We start from the raw sequence: 22,709 nt of genomic DNA on the forward strand, positions 1-22,709 counted from the left end.
ATAAATTTAATAACCATTGTTTCCGAAGGATGTAAAAGAACAAGAGAAAGGGTTGTGCACATGGGTATGCATGTGTTTTGGGTCTGTATACGCCCATGTTTTTTTCAAGGCACCCGCTATTATTAGTTTAGCTGTTTTTCTAATCATCACTTCCATATTTATAAAATTTTAAAGCACACATATACATAATGTTGTCTCTTGAGTCATAAGTTTTTGTGATTATCTAATGATTTCCTATTAAGTACTATGAAGATTTTAGGTTTCTTATATTATCCTTCCCTCCAAGCATCTCCCATTGTAGTTATAGCTCAGTTTTTGGTTAAATCCTATTTGATGTTTTTATTATGATGACCTTACTAAATTTGTTCCTTGGTGAGCATAGTACTATGGTATTATATGTTATAGATACATTTACTTTTTTCTGTTTTAAAAAATATAGCCATCAATTTAAATTTTTTATTTTTTTAAATTTGCTAAATTTAGTTAAGGTCTCTAGCCAAGTCATCTCACACCCTTCTATAGCCTCTTAACTCAACTTTCTACATGGTAAAACTTGTAATCTATCAATTTAATTGTGTGTGTGTGTGTGTGTGTGTGTGTGTGTGTGTGTGTGTGTTTTCTCCTGGAGACATTCCTCCTGGGAATAATGTTCTCCTGCTCTACATTGCCTGGTTACTCTCTAGACCTGTTGATCAGCTATTGTCCTGGGACTTTCTTTTGTCTTTGTATTGTGTTAAATATCGTGTTTTCTGCATCCTGGTCTTCCTCCTTTTTCTTTTCTTTTTTAAAAAATATATTTTTATTGATTTCAGAGAGAAAGGGAGAGGGAGAGAGAGACAGAAACATCAATGATGAGAGAGAATCATTGATCGGCTACCCCTTGCACGCCCCACAATGGAGATTGAGCCCGCAACCCAAACATGTGCCCTGACCCAGAATCAAACCGTGACCTCCTGGTTCATAGGTTGATGCTCAACCACTGAGCCACACCGGCCAGGCCCTTTTTCTTTTTTAAATTTTCATCCAAGGATATGTTTATTTTATTTATTTTTTAAAATATATTTTATTGATTTTTTACAGAAAGGAAGGGAGAGGGATAGAGAGTTAGAAACATCAATGAGAAACATCAATCAGCTGCCTCTTGCACAACCCCTACTGGGGATATGCCCGCAACCAAGGTACATGCCCTTGACCAGGATCGAACTTGGGACTCTTCAATCCACAGGCCGACACTCTGTCCACTGAGCCAAGCCAGTCAGGGCTGATATGTTTATTTTAGAGAGAGAGAAAGAGAGAGAAACATTGATGTGAGAAATGAGAAACATCCATCGATTGCCTCCAGTAAGCGCCCCAACTGGGAATTGAACCTAAATCTTTTTGGAGTACGGACAGTGCTCCAGCCAACTGAGCCACCTGGCCACGGCTCCTCTTTCTTAAGTGTCATATTTTGGTGGATTCATTCTAAGAAGAACAGATGAATGGGGGTAAATTTTGTCTAATGTTTCTTGCCTTTATTCTTGATGAAAATATGTACCTTATACTTAATGAAAATCTTGGCTGGTTATACAATTCTAAATTGAAATTTATTTTTACTAAGACTTGTGAAAACAGTATTCTAACTTCTCTCTTTCCACTCTCATTCTCTCAGATGTCACAATATTCCCTTATCTCCAGCATTCTGAAATTTCACAATATGTCCCTCAATTGTATGTTTCTTTTCTTAATTATTATGCTAGCTAGATGCTGGTGAACCCTTTCTATCTGGAGATTTATATCCTTAAGAACTGGGAAATTATCTTGTATTTTTTCATTTGATTATATTCCCTCTCCTTTTTCCTTTTTTTCTTTTTCTGGAGCTTTTATTAGGTGAGTTGTAACTTTGAAATTGATTTGCCAACACACACGGTGGGCAAAAATAGGTTTACAGTTGTGAGTACACAGAATAGTTTATTCTTGTATTACTATTTATTATGTTATTTTCCATACAAACAACTGTAATCCCACTTTTGCTCACCTCTGTATATATATTTTAGTTCCACTTATGGGATGTTTACTCAACTTTGGCATTTGATTTTTTACTGCATTTTGGCTATATGATTATAATCTTTTTGTTTTCTGAATGTTACTTGTAATAGCTTTCTTGTCTTATCTCTCTAAAAATGTTAATTATATTCTCTCTAATTTTTTTCCTGCCATATATATTGTCTCAGTTTCCTTTGAGATACTTTATTCTGTTTTATTGTTTTTATCTTTCACATTGGAAGTTTTAGACATATTTCTGATGATCATTAGTTGTACATCCTTACTAAGAATGAGGCACCAAAATGATCACTTGCTCTGTCAGCACTTGTAGCTTGGTGGTATTCATAGTATGCTCTTTGCTTAGTTTCTTCATGTGAGAAATATCTAGATCTATTCTAAGATGGAATAAGCCTCGCTTAGTATTCTCTATTTTCATTGTAGCACCACATTCCTGCTTTGCTCTGTGCCTAGTATCCCTCAATCTGGTCCAGTTTTTCTATTATATCTCCCACCTGTTGCCTCTTATTCTTTGCTTATCTCCCTTTTTGTTAATGTAGGAGTTTGGTGGGGGTTAAGATAATAGGTACAGACAGTCCTTTTCATAGATATAATCATATTCTAGTTATAAAACTAAAACTCAGTTTGATTGGATTTGAATGTTCCTAAAATCTGTTGGTCACTGTAAATAGCTATTGTCATCCATTATTTATCCAGCTAGCATAATTTTACTAGTTCAGATATTAGAGATTGAATTTCAAGTTTCTTAATTTTGCTACTATTTACTGATTACAAATATCAGTTCAGTAATTGCTATTAGGATTATCAAAGCACACGTTAAATATCATACTTTGTGTTGCAAAAAGTATTTTAAAAATAAGATTTGCTTCTCTCCTTTTGAAAATTAGGTAATTCAAAAATGGCAGAACTCTTTATGGAATGTGAAGAAGAAGAACTGGAACCATGGCAGAAGAAAGTAGAAGAAAAGCAGGATGAGGATGATGATGAGCTGATCTTTGTTGGAGAGATATCAAGTTCAAAACCAGCCATTTCAAGTAAGCATTTACTTTCGGTAAAGTTTTCTAAGATGTTTCTTTTTTTTTTTAATTAAATCTTTATTGTTCAGATTATTACATTTGTTCCTCTTTTTTTTCCCCCCATAACTCCCCTCCTCCCAGTTCCCGCCCCACCCTCCGCCCTCACTCCCCACCCACTGTCCTCATCCATAGGTGCACGATTTTTGTCCAGTCTCTTCCCGCATCTCCCACACCCCTTTCCCCCCCAGGAATAGTCAGTCCATTCCCTTTCTATGTCCCTGATTCTATTATAATCAACAGTTCATTCTGTTCATCAGATTATTTATTCATTTGATTCTTAGATTCACTTGTTGATAGATGCATATTTGTTGTTCATAATTTGTATCTTTACCTTTTTCTTCCTCTTCCTCTTCTTAAAGGATACCTTTCAGCATTTCATATAATCCTGGTTTGGTGGTGATGAACTCCTTTAGCTTTTCCTTATCTGTGAAGCTCTTTATCTGACCTTCAATTCTGAATGATAGCTTTGCTGGATAAAGTAATCTTGGTTGTAGGTTCTTGGTATTCATCACTTTGAATATTTCTTGCCACTCCCTTCTGGCCTGCAAAGTTTCTGTTGAGAAATCAGCTGACAGTCGTATGGGTATTCCCTTGTAGGTAACTGAGTTTCTTTCTCTTGCTGTTTTTAAGATTCTCTCTTTAACTTTTGCTCTTGGCATTTTAATTATGATGTGTCTTGGTGTGGTCCTCTTTGGATTCCTTTTGTTTGGGGTTCTCCGCGCTTCTTGGACCTGTAAGTCCATTTCTTTCACCAGGTGGGGGAAGTTTTCTGTCATTATTTCTTCAAATAGGTTTTCAATATCTTGCTCTCTCTCATCTTCTGGCACCCCTATAATTCTGATGTTGGTACGCTTGAAGCTGTCCCAGAGGCTCCTTACACTATCCTCGCATTTTTGGATTCTTTTTTCATTTTGCTTTTCCGGTTGGGTGTTTTTTGCTTCCTCGCATTTCAAATCATTGACTTGATTCTTGCGCTCCTCTGGTCTGCTGTCGGGAGTCTGTATAATATTCGTTATTTCAGTCCGTGTATGCTTAATTTCTAGTTGGTTCCCCAATATAAGATCGAGGGTCTCATTAGTTTTCTTGTAGATCTCATTAAGTTTATCGGCGGCTTCTAAACAGTTCTTGAGAGACCTTAAAAGTGTGGTTCTGAACTCTATATCTTCCATTGACAATTTTGTCCTGTTTCTTTGTCTCCGCATTTTGTTATGCTTCCTTGGTGCACCCCCTAGTGGTCTTTGTGCGAAGTCTTATAGTTAAATCTTGATTGTTGTAGCTAATTCCAGGGAGGGTTTGACCTCCAGGCCAAGTGGCTATGAGAATCAGCTGTGTCAGCAGTGAGAGAACTTCTGTCCTCTAGGGAGGTGCTAATCTAGCCTTTGCCTGAGGCTATCCGGCAAATGCCTCTGTGCAGAGCTTGGGCGGGGCGGGTCGAACAGGATCAACAGGGTGGGCCGGAGAGAGCAGTTATGGCGGCTCTCAGTCCTGTCCCCAGGGGCTCTGCCTCTCTGAGTCCCAGCACCCGCTGCAAAGCTCAGAGAGAAAGCTGCACTCGCTCTGACCGAAGCCAGACCGTCCGGCTTCTCCCGTTTGAGTCTGGGTCCCTAAAGACTCGCCCGGATCTGGAGCTCAGATTCTGCGACTCCCTCCCGATTGAAAACGCCAACCGCGCCCTCCGCTGCCAGCCCGCTCCGCGCACTCCGCACCTCAGAATTTGACTTCAGCACTGCGCCGCCTCTGAGTGTCCGTATGCGTTTCTCTTTCCTCCTAGTTGTAGGATTTCCACTCAGCCAGCGTTCCTGTGGTTCTGGGTGATGTCCCTTCCGTTTTTTGGTTTCACTTTTGAAGTAGTTGTTCAAAGCAGCAAACTCCGGCGTTAACCTATGCCGCCATCTTGGTTCTCCTCTAAGATGTTTCTAATGGAAAAACCTGTGTGCTGTCTTATATGTCCTTGTTACTCTATAACAGTGGTTCTCAACCTTCTGGCCCTTTAAATACAGTTCCTCATGTTGTGACCCAACCATAAAATTATTTTCGTTGCTACTTCATAACTGTAATGTTGCTACTGTTATGAATCGTAATGTAAATATCTGATATGCAGGAAGGTCTTAGGGGACCCCTGTGAAAAGATCGTTAGACCACCAAAGGGGTCGAGACCCACAGGTTGAGAACCGCTGCTCTATAAGGTAAGAAGGAGCATAGAGGTCATTAAGAATTTGTGAGAATCAGAGGGAGAATGTGGTTGGGACTTGTACCTAATAGTATTGTAAGCCTTCTGAGATTGGAAATCATAATTTTTAGTGGAACCAAGTAGCCTATTTACCTGTGGGTTTTTTTTGTTAATTTTTCTTTTTCCCCCTAAAGCCCAAATGTACCTAGAAAAGGAAGTGTTTGGACTGCTTTGTTTAAAATACCAGAATACTAAATAAGTTTGTGTTAGTCTCTGAGAGGGTTCTCATATCACAGTGTCATCTTGATTCATGGCTACAAAATGAACAGACACTGCATGATTATACAATCTCTGGTCTGTGTATCAACATGGACTGTAGCTTCTGAGCACAGCCATCTTCCAGCAACTCCTGATTATATTCATGAAGGAGGAGGGCATGGTCTTCAGCCTATGTACTTGGATGATACAGGTAGTCAGCACACTTAATCCTCATACCTTTCTAGCAGAATGTGACCAGTACCATTGTGGATTATTAGATTTCATTCACAGTAATTAGACTTATCATTGTTATAATGTTAAAGAGAAGATATTGATGACATTTCTTTAAATGTCCAATAATGTGTAAAGTGTAGGGGAACAACATACTGACTATCAAGGGAGAAAGAGGAAACAGATTCTTTCTCATTATAGTTACTTTTTTAAGCAAGGAGAATTTACAAAAGAATGTAGCCAGCATGCCAGTATTTTCTTACTTACCATGGCAATGCCTAATAGTATGGTTGAGAGACAAGTTTTTATTTTCTGAAAGCCTAGTTCTTCTCTTGATTCTAAACTTGGAATAGTACTTCTATTTAGTTTCATCAGAGGTCGAATAATTTATTTAATTCTCAAATTTATTTCTTGTGGCAAATTGAAAGGTGCTAGTGGAGTGCCACTTTAAGTATAAAATGAACTAGGCATGGCCCTGGCCAGTGTTATCAATGGTTAGAGCACTGGTCTGCACACTGAAGGGTAGTAGGTTCAATTCCTGGTCAAGGGCATGTACCTGGGTTGCAGATTCACTCTTTGGCCCCAGTGGGGACACCTTATGTTCAGGAGCCAACCTATCAATGTGTCTCTCTCACACATCATTCTTTTTTTATGGCCAAGTAATATTTCATTGTATATATGTACCACAGCCTTTTTGTTTTGTCTTGTTAATCCTCACCTGAGGATTTTTTTCCCATTGGTTTTTAGAGAGTGTGGAAGGGAGGGAGGAAGGAGAGGCGAGGAGAGAAACATTGATGCATGAGAGACACATTGATTGTTGCCTCCCACACCTGCTCCAACTAGGGCCAGGGATGAAACCTGCAGGCCAGGTACGTGCCCTTGACCGGGAATTGAATCCAAGACCCTTCGGTGCAAGGGCCAATGTTCTAACCACTGAGTGACACTGGTCAGAGCTGTTCCACAGCCTTTTTTATCCGTTCATATATTGATGGGCACTTGGGTTGCTTCTATATCTTGGCTATTGTAAGTAATGTTGCAATGAACATAAGGTTGCATATATTCTTTCAATTTAATGTTTCAGATTTTTTCAGTCCCAGAAGTGGAATCACTGGGTCATGAGGCAGTTCCATTTTTAATTTTTTGAGAAAATTCCACACTGTTTTCCCTAGTGGCTTCACCAATTTGCATTTGCACTGACAGAGCATGAGGGTTCCCTTTCCTACACATCCTCGCCAAAATTTGTTTGTTGATTTATGGATGATAGTCCTTCTGCTGGTGTGAGGTGGTTTTAATTTGTATTTCTCTGATGATTAGTGACCATGAGCTTCTTTTCATATGTCTTGGCCATCTGTATGTCCTCTTTTGAGAAGATTTATTCAGTTCCTCTGCCCATTTTTTAATTGGATTGTTTTCTTGGTGTTAAGTTGTATGAGTTCGTTTTTTTAATTCTCACCTGAGGATATTTTTTCCATTGATTTTTAGAGAGAGTGGAAGGAGGGAGGAGGAGGAAGAGAGAGAGAGAGAGAGAGAGAGAGAGAGAGAGAGAGAGAGAGAGAGAAAGAGAGAAAGAGAGAGAGAGAGAGAGACTGATGTGAGAAAAACACATCTATTAGTTGCCTCCCACATGCGCCCCTACCAGGGCTGGGGAACCTGCAACCAAGGTACATGCCCTTGACTGGGAATCGAACCCGAGACCCCTAGGTCTAAAGGCTGACGCTCTAACCACTGAGAAAAACTGGTCAGGGTGAGTTGCATGAGTTCTTTATGAATTTTGCATAGTAACCCCTTATCTGATGTATCATTGGAGAATATTTTTTCCCATTCAGTAGGTTATCTTTTCATTTTGTTGATGATTTCATTTGTTATGCAAAACCTTTTTAGTTTGATTTAGTTTGGGACTTTTTTTTAATGTCTTGTACCTTTTCCTGATTAGCAATTTTAGGCAAATCTCAACTGTTCCAAATTTTCATTTGATTCCTCAATAACCTACAACTTATGGCTGCACATGGATACAAGAGTGAGCAACGTTAAACTGATCCAGAGGGTCATGTCAGCCACAAATTTACTTCTGGTATAGTAGTAGATTTGAGATACTCTGGTAAATTCTGGGTTCAATTTACATTGCAGTCTCTGACAATGTTCCTTTTAGAACTCAGGAGTAATGGTACAGATAATCCAGTCAGTTTAACCATAATGAAACTTCTAGACTTTTAGGGGTATGAATGTGGCATGGGTATTAGGGGAGGGCTTGAGTCACAGGAACCTAAGTCTATATACAACTTTGTTCTATTATTATCTATTAAAGTCAAATAAGATTTAAAATAAATTTATTTTTTATTTTTAAATTACATTTTACTTTCAATATTATTTTGTATTGGTTTTAGGTATCCTGTGTAGTGGTTAGACAATCATACACTTTACAAATTGTTCCCCCCAGTATTTTCAGTACCCACATGGCACCATACATAGTTACTGCAATATTATTTACTAGATTTCCTATGCTGTCCTTTATATTCCCAGGACTATTTTGTAACTACCAATCTGTACTTCTCAATCCTTTCACCTCTTTCACCCAGTCCCCCAAACCCCCTCCCCTCTGGCAACCACCAATCTGTTCTCTGTGTCTGAGTGCATTTTAATTTTATTTGTTTAACTGTAATTTTTATAGATATTTTGAACAGAGGTAATTCCAGCTCGTCTTCAAAGGCAATAAAGAATGAGGTACTCAATCAAGGTAGAGTATTATTATATTATATTAATTTTAAAGTGAAATATTTTGACAAAATTTGTTGTAGAGGAAAATATTCAACGTGTTGTGTAATTTTAAAATACAGGTGTTCCTGATGCATTCAAGCCTACAAGTCCACACTACAAAGACCCAACATCAAATCCAGTGGCTGCCTTACCTAGATTTCATCCTCAATCTAAACCTTCACAAAGCTCTATTATTCAGAATGTGTCTAAACCTGTAAGTATTTCTGAAACTATACAGTTAGCTCAGGGACATATTGGATATTATAATACCCAGTTAGGATTATGGACTATCATAGCTAGTCACCATTTTGGTAGAAGCATAATCACTATGAGAAAATATCACCATCTTTATGATAGTTCAACCAATACTCAAAGTAATAACTGCAGGAACTAACTATCCAACCTGTTAATAAATCAGGTAATTATATTTAAACTAGAGGCCCAGAGCACGACATTGTGTACTGGGGAGTGGGGAATGTCCATCAGGCTGGCCTGTGCCCTCTTGCAGTCCGGGACCCCTCGGGGGATGTCCACCTGCTGGCTTAAGCCAGGTAGTGGGCCTAAGCTGGCAGGTGGACATCCCCCAGGAGGTCCTTAGTGCTGCTGCGGAGGAGAGGCTCCCACCACCACGGCTGTGCTTGCCAGCCCTGAGCCCGGCTTCTGGCTGAGCTGCGCTCCCCTGTGGGAGTGCACTTACCATCAGGGGGCAGCTCCTGCATTGAGCGTCTGCCCCCTGGTGGTCAGTGCACGTCATAGTGATGGGTCATTCTGCCATTCAGTCGCTTTGCATATTAGGGTTTTATTATATAGGATAGGTATAATATTGAAAACTATGCTATTTTTATTGATTTCAGAGAGGAAGGGAGAGGGAGAGGTATAAACATCAATGATGAGAGACAATCATTGTTCGGCTGCCTCCTACATGTCCCCTCCTGGGGACTGAGCCTGCAACCCAGGCATGTGCCCTGACTGGGAATCGAACCGTGACCTTCTGATCCATAGGTCGATGCTCAACCAATGAGCCATGCCAGCTGGGCCCGTTGTCTTTTTTTTATTATTATTTAATGGAATGCCATTTTTACTTTAAAGAAAGACTTACAAAGCACATATATTAATTATTTATTGTTGCATAACACTAGTACCATAGACTTAGAAGTTTAAAGCAATATACACTTATTATCTCATGATTTCTGTGAGTCAGGAGGCATGGCATGGCTTAACTGGGTCCTCTGCTTCAAGGTCTCATGAAGCTGCAATCAAGGTGTTTTCCAGAGCTGGGTTGTACTGGTAACCTTGCTTAACCATACTTAAGCTTACCTATTTATAAAATAAGAGATAATATTAGGTCTTTATTAGTACTGTTATGACGACTACTTGGTAGAATACATGTACTGTGACAGAGGCAAGTACATTTTAAATAGACAATAATTGGTGGCTCTCATTTCAGTTGGAAAGTTGAATAACTTGAACCTTAGAAGTGACTTGCCCAAGGTTTCATAGTTAAATAAATGGAAAGGTCTTCTGAATTTCCAGTAATTCCCAATTGGAGAATTATTTTAACATGTTATTTGTTGAATAATGTGTCCGCTCTTTGAAATGGTGGTACTTAATTGACTGGAGTCATCACCTAGGAAAGGGTTTAAAGTATTAACTGTAATTGGAGGAACTTCTGTTGAAGAACTATTTTGGACCATTGCTAATGAATATTTTCCATTTCTAAGGGCAGATATTTTGAAAAAAAAATTATCTTGCAGTAATATTGTGCTTGGTTACAGTTAAGTCTAAAGTCATTGCTGATTTTATATAATACACATTAAGACTCAAATGCAGAAATCTGCCTGCTATGCCTCAAAGTTTAGGAATGGAATGGCTTGGGTCACTTCAATATCTGTCTCCATTACTTAAGAAACCTATGTCAACAGAAAACTTAGGAGCAAAGTAAGATTCTTAAAACCTGACTGTGTCTCAATTTTAAGCACAAAACACTCAAGATTCTTATATTCCCATTTTAAAGGTAATATATATGGGAGGTAGAAAAGAAACAGAAGAGAATGCAAGCGTATTTTGCTATTGTTTCTGCAAATGGTTAGTGTGGTATATAGAATAATAATCAATTAGGATTATATTTTATACACATATCTGTTCTTTTTTCACTGAAATTTATATTGGAAACATTTTTCTTTGTCATTGGTTAATGTTGCATGATAATATGTCATTAAATTTATTTAACCATTCCTCCATTGTTGGACATACAGGTTTTGATTTTTTGCTATAACAAATAATTTTCCATTAAATATTTTCATTTCCTTAGCATAAATTCATGAAAGCAGAATATTTGAAATAATTGGATCAAAGGATATGAACTTTTTAAAGCCCTTAATAGATACTGCCAAAATTTTCTTGCAGAAAGTTTACCAAAATATAACCTCTACTTTGCCAATAATATGATTGCTTTAATTTAAACTTTTTATTTCAAACTAATTTTAGATTTCCAGAAAAATAATTGTAATAATCCAGAGAGTTCACATATATTCTTTATCCAGTAGATGCTAATTTGACAGAGTAATAATTACCTTTGTGTTTTATAACTTATTAGTCATTGAATCATTAAGGCTATTTTTATGGTAGTGGCATACAGTTAAAATTACCTTTATAAATGTTTATGAAATAAAATAATTATAACTTTTACAGTCATTTATAAGGAGTTCATCGCAAGTTGAAATGGATGATTCTTCTGATTTACTGTTTGACCTGACCCAAGACACAATACCACCATCCCAAGGCGGATCAAAAGTTTATACAGAAGGTTTGGCTTATCACTTTTTAGAAATATAATAAAGAGAGAACTGATTAATATACATATAGAATGAATGTCTATTTTGAAACTCATACCTTTGTGTTAAGTTTTTCATACATTGTAAGATGGAAGTTAATAGTTTCTGATGCTTTTCTTGGATGGTTTTATATAAAATTGTATTTAGTAATAGAATATTTCATTTCTTTTTTATTAAGTTGACTAATATGTATTCTTTCAGCTCATTCTCACTTGGACCCACCATAGGCTGTGAGTCAGAGAAGTCCCTTGGTGTCCTAATACTATGGTTATTTTTTAAATATTAATTATTTGGGAGGTCATTAATATGAGAAAAATTGTGTGGTTATAGTTTATTTCTTCATAGACTAGTTAGTGTCTTTCTATCCAAATAAATTATGTAGAAGTGATAGTTAAATATGATTATAGAGTAGTATTATAAAATGGCAGTACTAAAGAAACATTGATTTGCACATAATAAGTACTCAGTAAATACTCATTGAAGGAATAATGAAAATTTCTAATTGAAAAAGAATTACCATTCTTTGATGGTATACCATAACAAAGTTCTTCGTTGTTGTTAAGTAAACTAGTATGACTTGAAGGGATTTTGTCAAGTTGAAAATTCCTTATAATCAAATCAATTACTCTTTCTATATTAGCAAATTTGATATATTTCACTAAATGGAGAGAGGAACACTGGAAATTTTTGCATGTTTAAATTGTTTACTTAACAAATTAGTATGCATTTACCAAATCAAAACAGTAAGAAATTTTTAGTAATATGTGTACCAAAAAATATTTTCCCATTCTAAAAAATACTTGACTTGCCCTAACCGGTTTGGCTCAGTGGATAGAGCGTCGGCCTGCGGACTGAGGGGTCCCGGGTTCGATTCCGGTCAAGGGCATGTGCCTTGGTTGCGGGCGCATCCCCAGTGGGAGGTGTGCAGGAGGCAGCTGATTGGTGTTTCTCTCTCATCGATGTTTCTGACTCTCTGTCCCTCTCCCTTCCTCTCTGTAAAAAATCAATAAAATATGTTTAAAAAAAAAAAATACTTGACTTGATAGTCACCTATCTAGGTGTCACTTATATAGTTAGTAAAATAGCCAAGATCCAAAATAAATGAGGAGAAAAAGTACTTGTCTAAAATATGATTTTATAAAGTACACTAGAGACCCGGTGCACGAATTCGTGCATGGGTGGGGTCCCTCTGGGTGGCCTGCAGGGATCGGGCTGAAATCCACAGTCCAACACTACCTGGCTCCTACGTGCTGCTCCCGCTCATTCTGGCCCCACTGGGCCTGCTGCTGGCTCGTGCCTAATCAGTCCCGATTGCGAGAGGCGAGCAAGCACTGCATCTGGTGCCCTCCCAAAGGGAGTGGCCTGTGGGATCGGGCTGAAACCGGCTCTCCTACATCCCCCCCAAGGGGTCCCGGATTGCTAGAGGGCGCAGGCCAGGCTGAAGAACACCCCCGGTGCACAATCGGGCCAGGGAGGGATCGCAGAAGGGCTCCAGGGCATGTCTGGCCCATCTCACTCAGTCCCCATCTGGCAGACCCCAGCAGCAAGCTAACCTACCGGTCAGAGCTTCTCCCTCCTCGTGGTCAGTGCACATCATAGCGAGTGGTTGAGAAGCCTTAGCATATCATTAGCATATTACACTTTGATTGTTTGGTTGTTCTGTCTATTTGCATATTACTCTTTTATTATATAGCATGGTCTTTTTTCATAGAAAAAGCTTGAGTTCTTGAAGCTTCTAGGGCAGTGGTTCTCAACCTTCCTAATGCCACGACCTTTTAATACAGTTCCTCATGTTGTGGTGACCCCCAACCATAAAATTATTTTTGTTGCTACTTCATAACTGTAATTTTGCTACTGTTATGAATCATAATGTAAATATCTGATATGCAGGATGTATTTTCATTGTTACAAATTGAACATAATTAAAGCATAGTGATTAATCACAAAAACAATATGTAATTATACATGTGTTTTCCGATGGTCTTAGGCGACCCCTGTGAAAGAGTCGTTCAACCCCCAAAGGGGTCGCTACCCACAGGTTAAGAACCTCTGTTCTAGAGGGTAAAGACAGTGACTCCTACTCTCTCTATAATTGTAGTGCTATGAGGATTGGAATATTGCCCTAATAGTAAATAGGATTATAGTTAATTAGGAAGATAGAGGTTTCAGTCTATTCTAAAGATTTCTGTGGTCTTTATAATTAACTTCTTTACACCTAATTTTCTCATAATACTAAAATAGATGTTTTTGTTTTTCTCACATAATGCATTCATTCTTCAGACCTGAAATCAGTTGTTTGGAGATATAATTTTAATTGTTGCTCTACTTATCTCAGAGCTTTTTTGAGGCTCAAATGAGATAAGTGAGAAATACATTAAAGTCTTAAAGGACTTGATAATAAACAGTTGTTAACATGATAATTATGAATGCTTATATATGCTATCCAGAAGAAAAGATTACTGGACTTCTGTCTAGGATGATTGTAGAAGGTTCTTGGAGAAGTTTGGATTTGAATTTGATTTTGCAGAATGAGGATAGTGAACAAGGCAGAGGCAACAGATATAAATAAGTTAAAGAGTCAGAATTTAAAACTATTGAGCTCAAAATAATTTTATTTAACTTGGAGATTTACTCATACTTCAAAAAATTATATATAAAAGTATATTTTTGCTATCCAGCCTGCTAGATAATCAGTGGCCTAGTCCAAAACACCAGCAATCATCAGTTGTTCAAATAACCTAAGCATCTGAGAAGAATGTTAGTGTGATTACAAAAAAGTCAGTCCCAAGTGTTTGCAGTATTGCTGTCAGTAATTATGTGCTTGAAAATGTAAAAAATCATTTCTATGTTATCTCAAAGAATGAAACACAGATTTGACAGAGGAACCCATTAATGTATTTATGCTACTACTTCTCCTTTAGTGTACAGTTGGGAACATTAAAATATAATGTGAAGTCTTAGAATTTTTATTACAAAGTACAATTGTGTGTTATTTTCAAAAGGACTTTTGCTAGATCTGGTTATAGCCTAAATAACCCAACCTCTCTTGCAAATGCGCTGAATTGCGTAATCTTTTAGCCTTTAAGGTGATGGTTTTCAAACTCAAAACTTTTTAGCAATGAAATCTCTATTTAACAAAATTTTATTTAAAAGTCTAATTTTTTAAAAAGGTTAAAGGGTTTCTTTATCTGAATCTCCAGTAATTCCTGGAGATTCATGTGCTACATTATCTTTAGACAGCTCTCCTTCAGTGACATCCTCCTCAATTATGACATCAAAAGGTAAATATGAATGTGGCATATAAAAAAGAAATTATATATAAATTTTAGAAATTGTGATATGACATGCCCACTATATTCCCTAAGACAGAACCATTAGACTAAAGGGAATAAACAGATTATTTAAACTACCTGTCAACTTAAGTGGGAAAAGAACCAACTTGAGTTTTCCATTAGACATCTTAAGTTTTTAAGTATCTTAAAGCGTTTCTCTAATTTTTAGAATAGAAATTGTTTTTACTTACAAGCTCAAATGTATTGACACATCTAAAAATAAATTCATATTTGGAACTGAGCTTAGAGTATTCTCTGTGGTTTAAGTTTTTTCTGGGGATTGTTTTGGTCTGACTTTTTTATACTACCACTTTATTCGAAAGCATCTTTAGCATATTTTGTATTAGTTTATTTCATGAGTTTAAATATGTGTACTCCGTAATAGCTGCTTGTGCAATTTCTTTGAAAATACAAAACTGTTTTTATTGCCCTGGTCAGTTTGGCTCAGTGGATAGAGCGTCGTCCTGTAGACAGAAGGGTCCTGGGTTCGATTCCAGTCAGGGCATGTACCTTGATTGCAAGCTCCTCCCCAGCCAGGGCCCTTGTCGAGGTGCATGCAGGAGGCAATCAATCAATGTGAGAGAAACATATTGATGTTTCTCTCCCAGCGGTTCTCAACCTGTGGGTCGCGACCATCGGAAAACACATATAGCATATCAGATATTTACATTACGATTCATAACGGTAGCAAAATTACAGTTATGATGTAGCAACGAAAATAATTTTATGGTTGGGGCTCACCACAACATGAGGATCTGTATTAAAGGGTCGCAGCAATAGGAAGGTTGAGAACCACATAGATTAGACTCTAATCAATGGGAAAATATCCTCAGTTGAGAATTAACAAATATATATATATATATGCGTATGTATATGTATATGTTTTTATTGATTTTAGAGAGGACTAGAGAGGGAGAGATGAAACATCAGAAATGAGAGAAAATCATTGATTGGCTGCCTCCTGCATACCCCATACTGGGGATCAAGCCCACAACCTAGGCATGTGCCCTGGCTGGGAATCAAGCTATGACCTCCTGGTTCATAGGTCGATGCTCAACCACTGAGCCATGCTGGCTGGCTGTGCAATTTTTTGTACCTATTTATCATATAAATTTTTATCATTCTTTATTGTCATTTGTATGATATGGTAATTTAATTGTATTACCTTTAATTTAGCTCTGAAGTACTTTTACTTAATTTTAAAGGTAAGATCGTTTTATTAGCATTTTTAAGCAGTGTTCTATTATATACTAAAGCATTTACAAATATCTTTTTCACTATTTAAATTGTAGCTGTAGGTGAAACTCTGCCTATAAGAAAACGTCCTAGTATTATAGCAAACAGAGTTCATCCAAAAAAGCCAAAGACCAGTGACGATGTTTCTGAAATAGGTTCATGTGCTACATTATCTTTAGACAGCTCTCCTTCAGTGACATCCTCCTCAATTATGACATCAAAAGGTAAATATGAATGTGGCATATAAAAAAGAAATTATATTTAAATTTTAGAAATTGTGATAAATTTTAAAACTATTATTACTGGTTGTTTAAGATTTAAAAAAGAAAAAAATTGAGTAATAATAATAATCCTTAATTTATTTTAGGTACCTCATCAACTGAACATAAAACTGGAAACCCTTTTCAAAGATCTTGTCCAAAGTGCAATGTTCAGTTCAATAATTTGGATGCTTTGAAATATCACATGAAGGTAAAAACTTTTTCAAAATTTGATTTTTAGAAATATCCAAAAAATCTCTGAAAATATTAAGAATTGATATGTGGTAAATGCTAATTTCTCCAGACATTTAGGTAAGAAATCTCCTCATTGGTATTTTCACATAACTTCGGTAAAAATTGATATTCATAATGATTATCTTCATACAAGATTTAAAAATCCTTATGAAGCATCAAATTTAAAAATTAAGTTTATATGCACTACAGCATATGTACATTATATTTTAATTTTTAATGAAGATAATGTATTAATCAGAATATTTTATTAGGTGTTTAATCTTACATGTAATTTTAAAATTCCCCTTTATACCTTATTTTTTGTCCATGGTGACATGTATGTCAGTCACATTACTTAATGAAAAATCTTAGTCTTGCATTTTAATTTTCAACACTCAGGCTTAAACTCATAGTGGCTTATTTTTTTTTTCCTCTTTCAGCGTTGTTGTCCAGGCATGATAAATAAATTTTTGGAGATGATTAAAGTAGAAATTTCAAGTACTGAAAAGAAAACTAAGACCGGTGCAGAGAAAGAAAAACTGATCATGTTAGTTAGTGACTTTTACTATGGAAAACATGAAGGAGATGTTGACAATGAAGAAAAGACTTACACAACCTTTAAATGCTTCAGTTGCTCAAAAGTTCTTAAAAATAATATTAGGTATGTAAATATGTTAATGTTTGAAAATTGGGATGCTACAGATATAACTATTGTATCTTTATTTTTCTGTGCCATCTTAGGTAAGCAAGTTTCATACTTTCTACAAAGAGCAAAGACAGATTATCATGTTGAAAAGCTTTCTTGTATTTTAGGAGTTTGACATTTGGGCCCGTTTAGTTGTATTTCTTTCAGATAACTGAAGGACAAAATTTCTTTTAGCCTAGGGCAAAATTACTTCCTTTTTTATATTTATCCTTGATCTAGGAATTTTCGTGAGGCATTTTTATTTTTTTAACTGCTTTTGAATCTTACTTTTCCTATCACAGGAAGAACCACTTCATCCAGTTTGACCTCCTTCATACTAGTCTTATTTAATGCTCTAATTTTTTCATTCATATTTATAATTTTTAGCACATTTACCTTGCAGAGAAAGCGACCTGTTTTTGGTAATCTTCTTTAAAGGAATACCAGTTCTTTGAAACATGTCTTTTGATTTTATGGTTTAGCACATTTTAAAAGCAGAGATTAATTATCAGTGGAACTTTGAAGGTTTATGCATATATGCTTTAAATTTTAGGAACTTATACTTTCCAGTCTTTGAGTTATATGGCATATTACATATCTATCATCCTAAGTGAGATAGTAACATGTCATATTACATATCTATCATCCTAAGTGAAATAGTAAGAAGAACAAAGTAATACGACATTGACTGGTATTTTTCATTGTTTATACTGTATAACATGACAATGTTTTTCTAACATTTTATTATAAAAAATTTTAAATATTCAGCAAAGTTGAAAATTTTTACAGAAAACATCTATATATATATATATATGTATATATATATATATATATTTGCCCACCTCATTTCTACTAACATTTTACTATACTTGTATTACTACATATTTATATGTTCATCCATAGACCTATCTGATTTTTTATACTTTTCAGAGTAAATTACAGACATCATTGCACATCCCTTCTGTGAGATGCATCTATGTATATGTGTACATGTACTAATATTGTGACACACACATGTAAACTTAAAAATATTTACCTCTGATAACTATCATTTGTAACTAACATTCTTAGGTATCCTATTCAGTGGTCGGCAAACTGCGGCTCACGAGCCACATGCGGCTCTTTGGCCCCTTGAGTGTGGCTCTTCCACAAAATACCACATGCGGGCACGCACGTACAGTGCGATTGAAACTTCGTGGCCCATGCGCAGAAGTCGGTATTTTGTGGAAGAGCCACACTCAAGGGGCCAAAGAGCCGCATGTGGCTCACGAGCCGCAGTTTGCCGACCACTGCTATAGGTCATTTCTAAGCCCAGAATTATATTTTATGGTGAATTTTGGGTTTAAAGAGAAGTACATTAAAAAACACTGAAATATACTGTAATATAAATGTAAACTAAATTATGAATACTACATTTAGGGGTAGTGCTTTATAATTTTCAAAGCTCTTTCAAATATTTTTCATATGAGTTTTCATACCTCTGTACCTTCTTTTTATCAAACCCTAATAGCTATCAATTGCTAATGGTCTCAATAGCTTAACAGAAGAGAAATTGTACTTTGAGATAAAACACTGAAACACTGTGACCTCCTTGCATCATTTTTACCATTTTTATAGTAAAATCCATTATAAAATAACATTACCAATTTTGGTAAAATTCATAGAAAGTGGCTCACTGGTTAAGTTCCTTATACTTAAATGTTATGCATATTACATTAGAAGTTCTTTTATTTTTAGCAAAGCTTTTTTTACGTTTCCTTTGAGGTTAGCCATTTAATATTAAACATGAAACTTTTTCTTTTGTTTTGTTTTTTACTTATATACATATATTTTATTTTTAAATTTTTTAAATTTTATTTTATTGCTTAAAGTATTACAGAGTAGTACATATGTCTCCTTCCCCCGGCCTCCCTTCCCCCCAAGTATCTTGTGTCCATTGGTTATGCTTATATGCATGCATACAAGTCCTTCAGTTGATCTCTTACCTTCCCCCAACCCTCCCCAGCCTTCCCGCTGTAGTAGTTTGACAGTCTGTTCGATGCTGCTCTCCATCTGTATCTATTTTTGTTCATCAGTTTATAATGTTCATTATTATCCATAAATGAGTGAGATCATGTGGTATTTTTCTTTCATTGACTGGCTTATTTCACTTAGCATAATGCTCTCCAGTTCCATCCATGCTGTTGTAAATGGTAAGAATTCCTTCCTTTTTACAGCAGCATAGTATTCCATCGTGTAGATGTACCACCGTTTTCTAATCCATTCATCTGCTGATGGACATTTAGGCTGTTTCCACATCTTAGCTATGGTAAATTGTGCTGCTATGAACAGAGGGGTGCATATATCCTTTCTGATTGATGTTTCTGATTTCTTAGGATATAGTCCTAGAAGTGGGATTACTGGGTCAAATGGGAGTTCCATTTTTAACTTTTTGAGGAAACTCCATACTGTCTTCCACAGTGGAAGCACCAGTCTGCATTCCCATCAGCAGCGCAGGAGGGTTCCTTTTTCTCCACATCCTCTCCAGCACTTGTCGTTTGTTGATTTGTTGATGATAGCCATTCTGACAGCTGTGAGATGGTACCTCATTGTTGTTTTGATTTGCATCTCTCGGATGATTAGTGACTTTGAGCATGTTTTCATATGTCTCTTGGATTTCTGAATGTCCTCTTTCAAAAAGTGACTTTTAGGTCCTTTGCCCATTTTTTGATTGGATTGAGTTCCCTGAAAATGTTGGAGATTAAACCCTTATCAGAGATAACATTGGCAAATATATTCTCCCATGCAGCAGGCTTTCTTGTTTTGTTGATGGTTTCTTGCTGTGCAGAAGCTTTTTATTTTGATGTAGTCCCATTTGTTTATTTTCTCTTTAGTTTCCATTGCTCTAGGAGCTGTATTGGTAAGATATTGCTACAACAAATGTCTGCTATTTTGCTGCCTATGGCTTCTTCTAAGATTTTTATGGTTTCCCATCTTATATTTAAGTCCTTTATTCATTTTGAGTTTATTTTTGTGTATGGTGTAAGTTGGTGGTCTAGTTTTATTTTTTTGCAAATATCTGTCCAGTTTTCCCAACACCATTTATTGAAGAGACTGTCTTGTCTCCATTGTATGCTCTTGCCTCCTTTGTGAAATATTAATTGAGCATACTGGCTTGTGTCAATTTCTGGGTTCTCTGTTCTGTTCCACTGGTCTATTTGTCTGTTCTGGTGCCAATACCAGGCAGTTTTGAGAACAGTGGCTTTGTAGTATAGCTTGATATCTGGTATTGTGATCCCTCTACATTGTTCTTCTTTCTCAAGATTGCTGCAGCTATTCAGGGTCTTTTTTTAATTCCATATAAATTTTTGGAGAGTTTGTTCTAGGTCTTTGAAGTATGCCGTTGATATTTTAATGGGGATTGAATTGAATTTATAGATTGCTTTGGATAGTATGGACGTTTTAATGATGTTGATTCTACAAATCGATAAACATGGTATATTCTTCCATTTGTTCATGTCTTCTTTTATCTCTTTTTTCAATGCCCCGTAGTTTTCTGAGTAAAGGTCTTTTATTCCTTAGTTAAATTTATTCCTAGGTATCTTAATTTTTTTGGTGCAATGGTAAATGGGATTGGTTTTTCGTTTTGTTTTGTTTTGTTTTGTTTTGTTTTGTTTTGTGTGTGTGTGTGTGTGTGTTCGTTTGTTTGTTTGTTTTTTTGCTTCTCTTTCTGTGAGTTCATTATTAGTGTATAAAAAGGCCATATATTTCTGGGTGTTAATTTTGTATCCTGCTACTTTGCCAAATTCACTTATTAGGTCCAGTAGTTTTTTTATGGAGTCTTTGGGGTTTTCTATGTATAGTATCATGTCATCAGTGAATAAGGACAGTTTTACTTCTTCCTTTCCAATTTGAATGCCTTTTTATTTCTTCTTCTTGTCTGATCGCTATGGCTAGCACTTCCAGTACTGTATCAAACAGGAGTGGTGAAAGTGGGCATTCCTGTCTTGTTCCCATTCTTAGGGGAAATGAGTTTAGTTTTTGACCATTGAATATGATGCTGGATGTAGGTTTTTCATATAAGGCTTTTATTATGTTGAGGTATGATCCCTCTATTCCCACTTTGCTGAGAGTTTTTATCAAGAAAGGGTGTTGGATTTTGTCAAATGCTTTGTCTGCATCAATTGATACGATTATGTGATTTTTGTCTCTCAGTTTGTTATGTGATGTATCACATTTATTGATTTGCAGATATTGTACCATCCTTGCCTCCCAAGAATAAATCCCATTTGGTCATGGTGTATGATCTTTCTAATGTAATGCTGAATTCGATTTGCTAGAATTTTGTTGAGGATTTTAGCATCTATGTTCATCAAGGAAATTGGCCTGTAGTTCTCTTTTTTTGTGGTGTCTTTATCTGGTTTTGGGATTAGGGTAATGCTGGCTTCATAGAAAGAGCTTGTAAGTGTTCCTTCCTCTTGAATTTTCTGAAATAGTCCAGACCGGGCTTTTGTTTGCTGGAAGATTTTTGGTCACTGCTTCAATTTCTTTGGTAGTTATCAGCCTATTCAGGTTTTTTGGATTCTTTATTGAGTTTTGGGAGCTTGTATTTTCCTAAGAGTATGTCCATTTCATCTAGGTTGTCCATTTTGTTGGAATAGAGTTGTTCATATCCAAAATCTATGGGACAAAGTGAAATCATATATATTTCTGTGGGATCAATTGTTACTTTGCCTCTTTCATTTCTGATTTTGTTTATTTGGGTTCTCTCTCTTTGCTTCTTGGTGAGCCTGGTTAGAGGGTCATCAAGCTTGTTTATCCTTTCAAAGAACCAGCACTTGGTTTTGTTGATCTTTTGTATTGGTTTTTGTTTTTTTTTTTTTTGTCTCTATGTCATTTATCTCTTCTCTGATCTTTATTATTTCATTCCTTTTGCTTACACTGGGCTTTTCTTGTTGCTCTCTTTCTAACTCTTTGAGTTGCAGGGTTAGATAATTTATTACTATCTTTTCTTGTTTTTTGAGATAGGCCTGTGGAGCTATGAACTTCCCTCTCAAGACTGCTTTTGCTGTGTCCCATAGATTTTGGATTGTTGTGTTTTCATTGTCATTTGTTGCCATGATGTTTCTTGTTTTTTCTTTGATCTCTTTGTTAACCCAATCATTGTTTAATAGCATCCTATTTGGCCTCCAGGTGTTTTATTTTTTTATTGTTTTTATTGTAGTTAATTTCTAGTTTTATGCCAATGTGATCTGAGAAGATGCTTGATATGATTTCTGTCTTCTTGAATTTAAAAAGAATGCCTGTGCCCCAATATGTGGTTTATCTTTGAAAATGACCCATGTGCACTTGAGAAGAATATGTATTCTCTGGCTTTGAGGTGGGATGTTCTGAAGATGTCAATTAATTCCATCTGATCTAGTGAGTCATTTAGGATTGCTGTTTCTTTGCTGATTTTTTTGTTTAGAGGATTTGTCCAGTGGTGTTAGTGGGTTATTAAAGTCCCCTACTATGACTGTATTGCTGTCAATCTCTCCCTTGATATCCTCCAGAAGTTTTTTTGTTTGTTTGTTTGTTTGTTTGTTTATGTATTGGGTGCTCATGTATTGGGTGCATATAC

The 22,709-nt window shown here is 36.2% G+C and overlaps 1 protein-coding gene across 3 annotated transcripts in view; it reads left to right on the plus strand.

Annotated features, from left to right (window-relative positions):
* ZNF280C (zinc finger protein 280C) overlaps positions 1 to 22,709 on the plus strand; it is a 57,246-nt gene that overhangs the window by 9,830 nt on the left and 24,707 nt on the right. For all 3 annotated transcript variants that reach the window (XM_036304923.1, XM_036304924.1, XM_036304925.1), the window contains exons 4-10: positions 2,928 to 3,074; positions 8,444 to 8,509; positions 8,610 to 8,743; positions 11,221 to 11,335; positions 15,988 to 16,155; positions 16,299 to 16,402; positions 16,866 to 17,086. In XM_036304923.1, the coding sequence (XP_036160816.1) occupies positions 2,928 to 3,074; positions 8,444 to 8,509; positions 8,610 to 8,743; positions 11,221 to 11,335; positions 15,988 to 16,155; positions 16,299 to 16,402; positions 16,866 to 17,086 (955 nt within the window). The remainder of the gene's footprint in view (positions 1 to 2,927; positions 3,075 to 8,443; positions 8,510 to 8,609; positions 8,744 to 11,220; positions 11,336 to 15,987; positions 16,156 to 16,298; positions 16,403 to 16,865; positions 17,087 to 22,709) is intronic.

Source organism: Myotis myotis, unplaced genomic scaffold (assembly GCF_014108235.1).
Source record: "Myotis myotis isolate mMyoMyo1 unplaced genomic scaffold, mMyoMyo1.p scaffold_m19_p_4, whole genome shotgun sequence".
In the NCBI taxonomy this organism is placed as follows: domain Eukaryota; kingdom Metazoa; phylum Chordata; class Mammalia; order Chiroptera; family Vespertilionidae; genus Myotis; species Myotis myotis.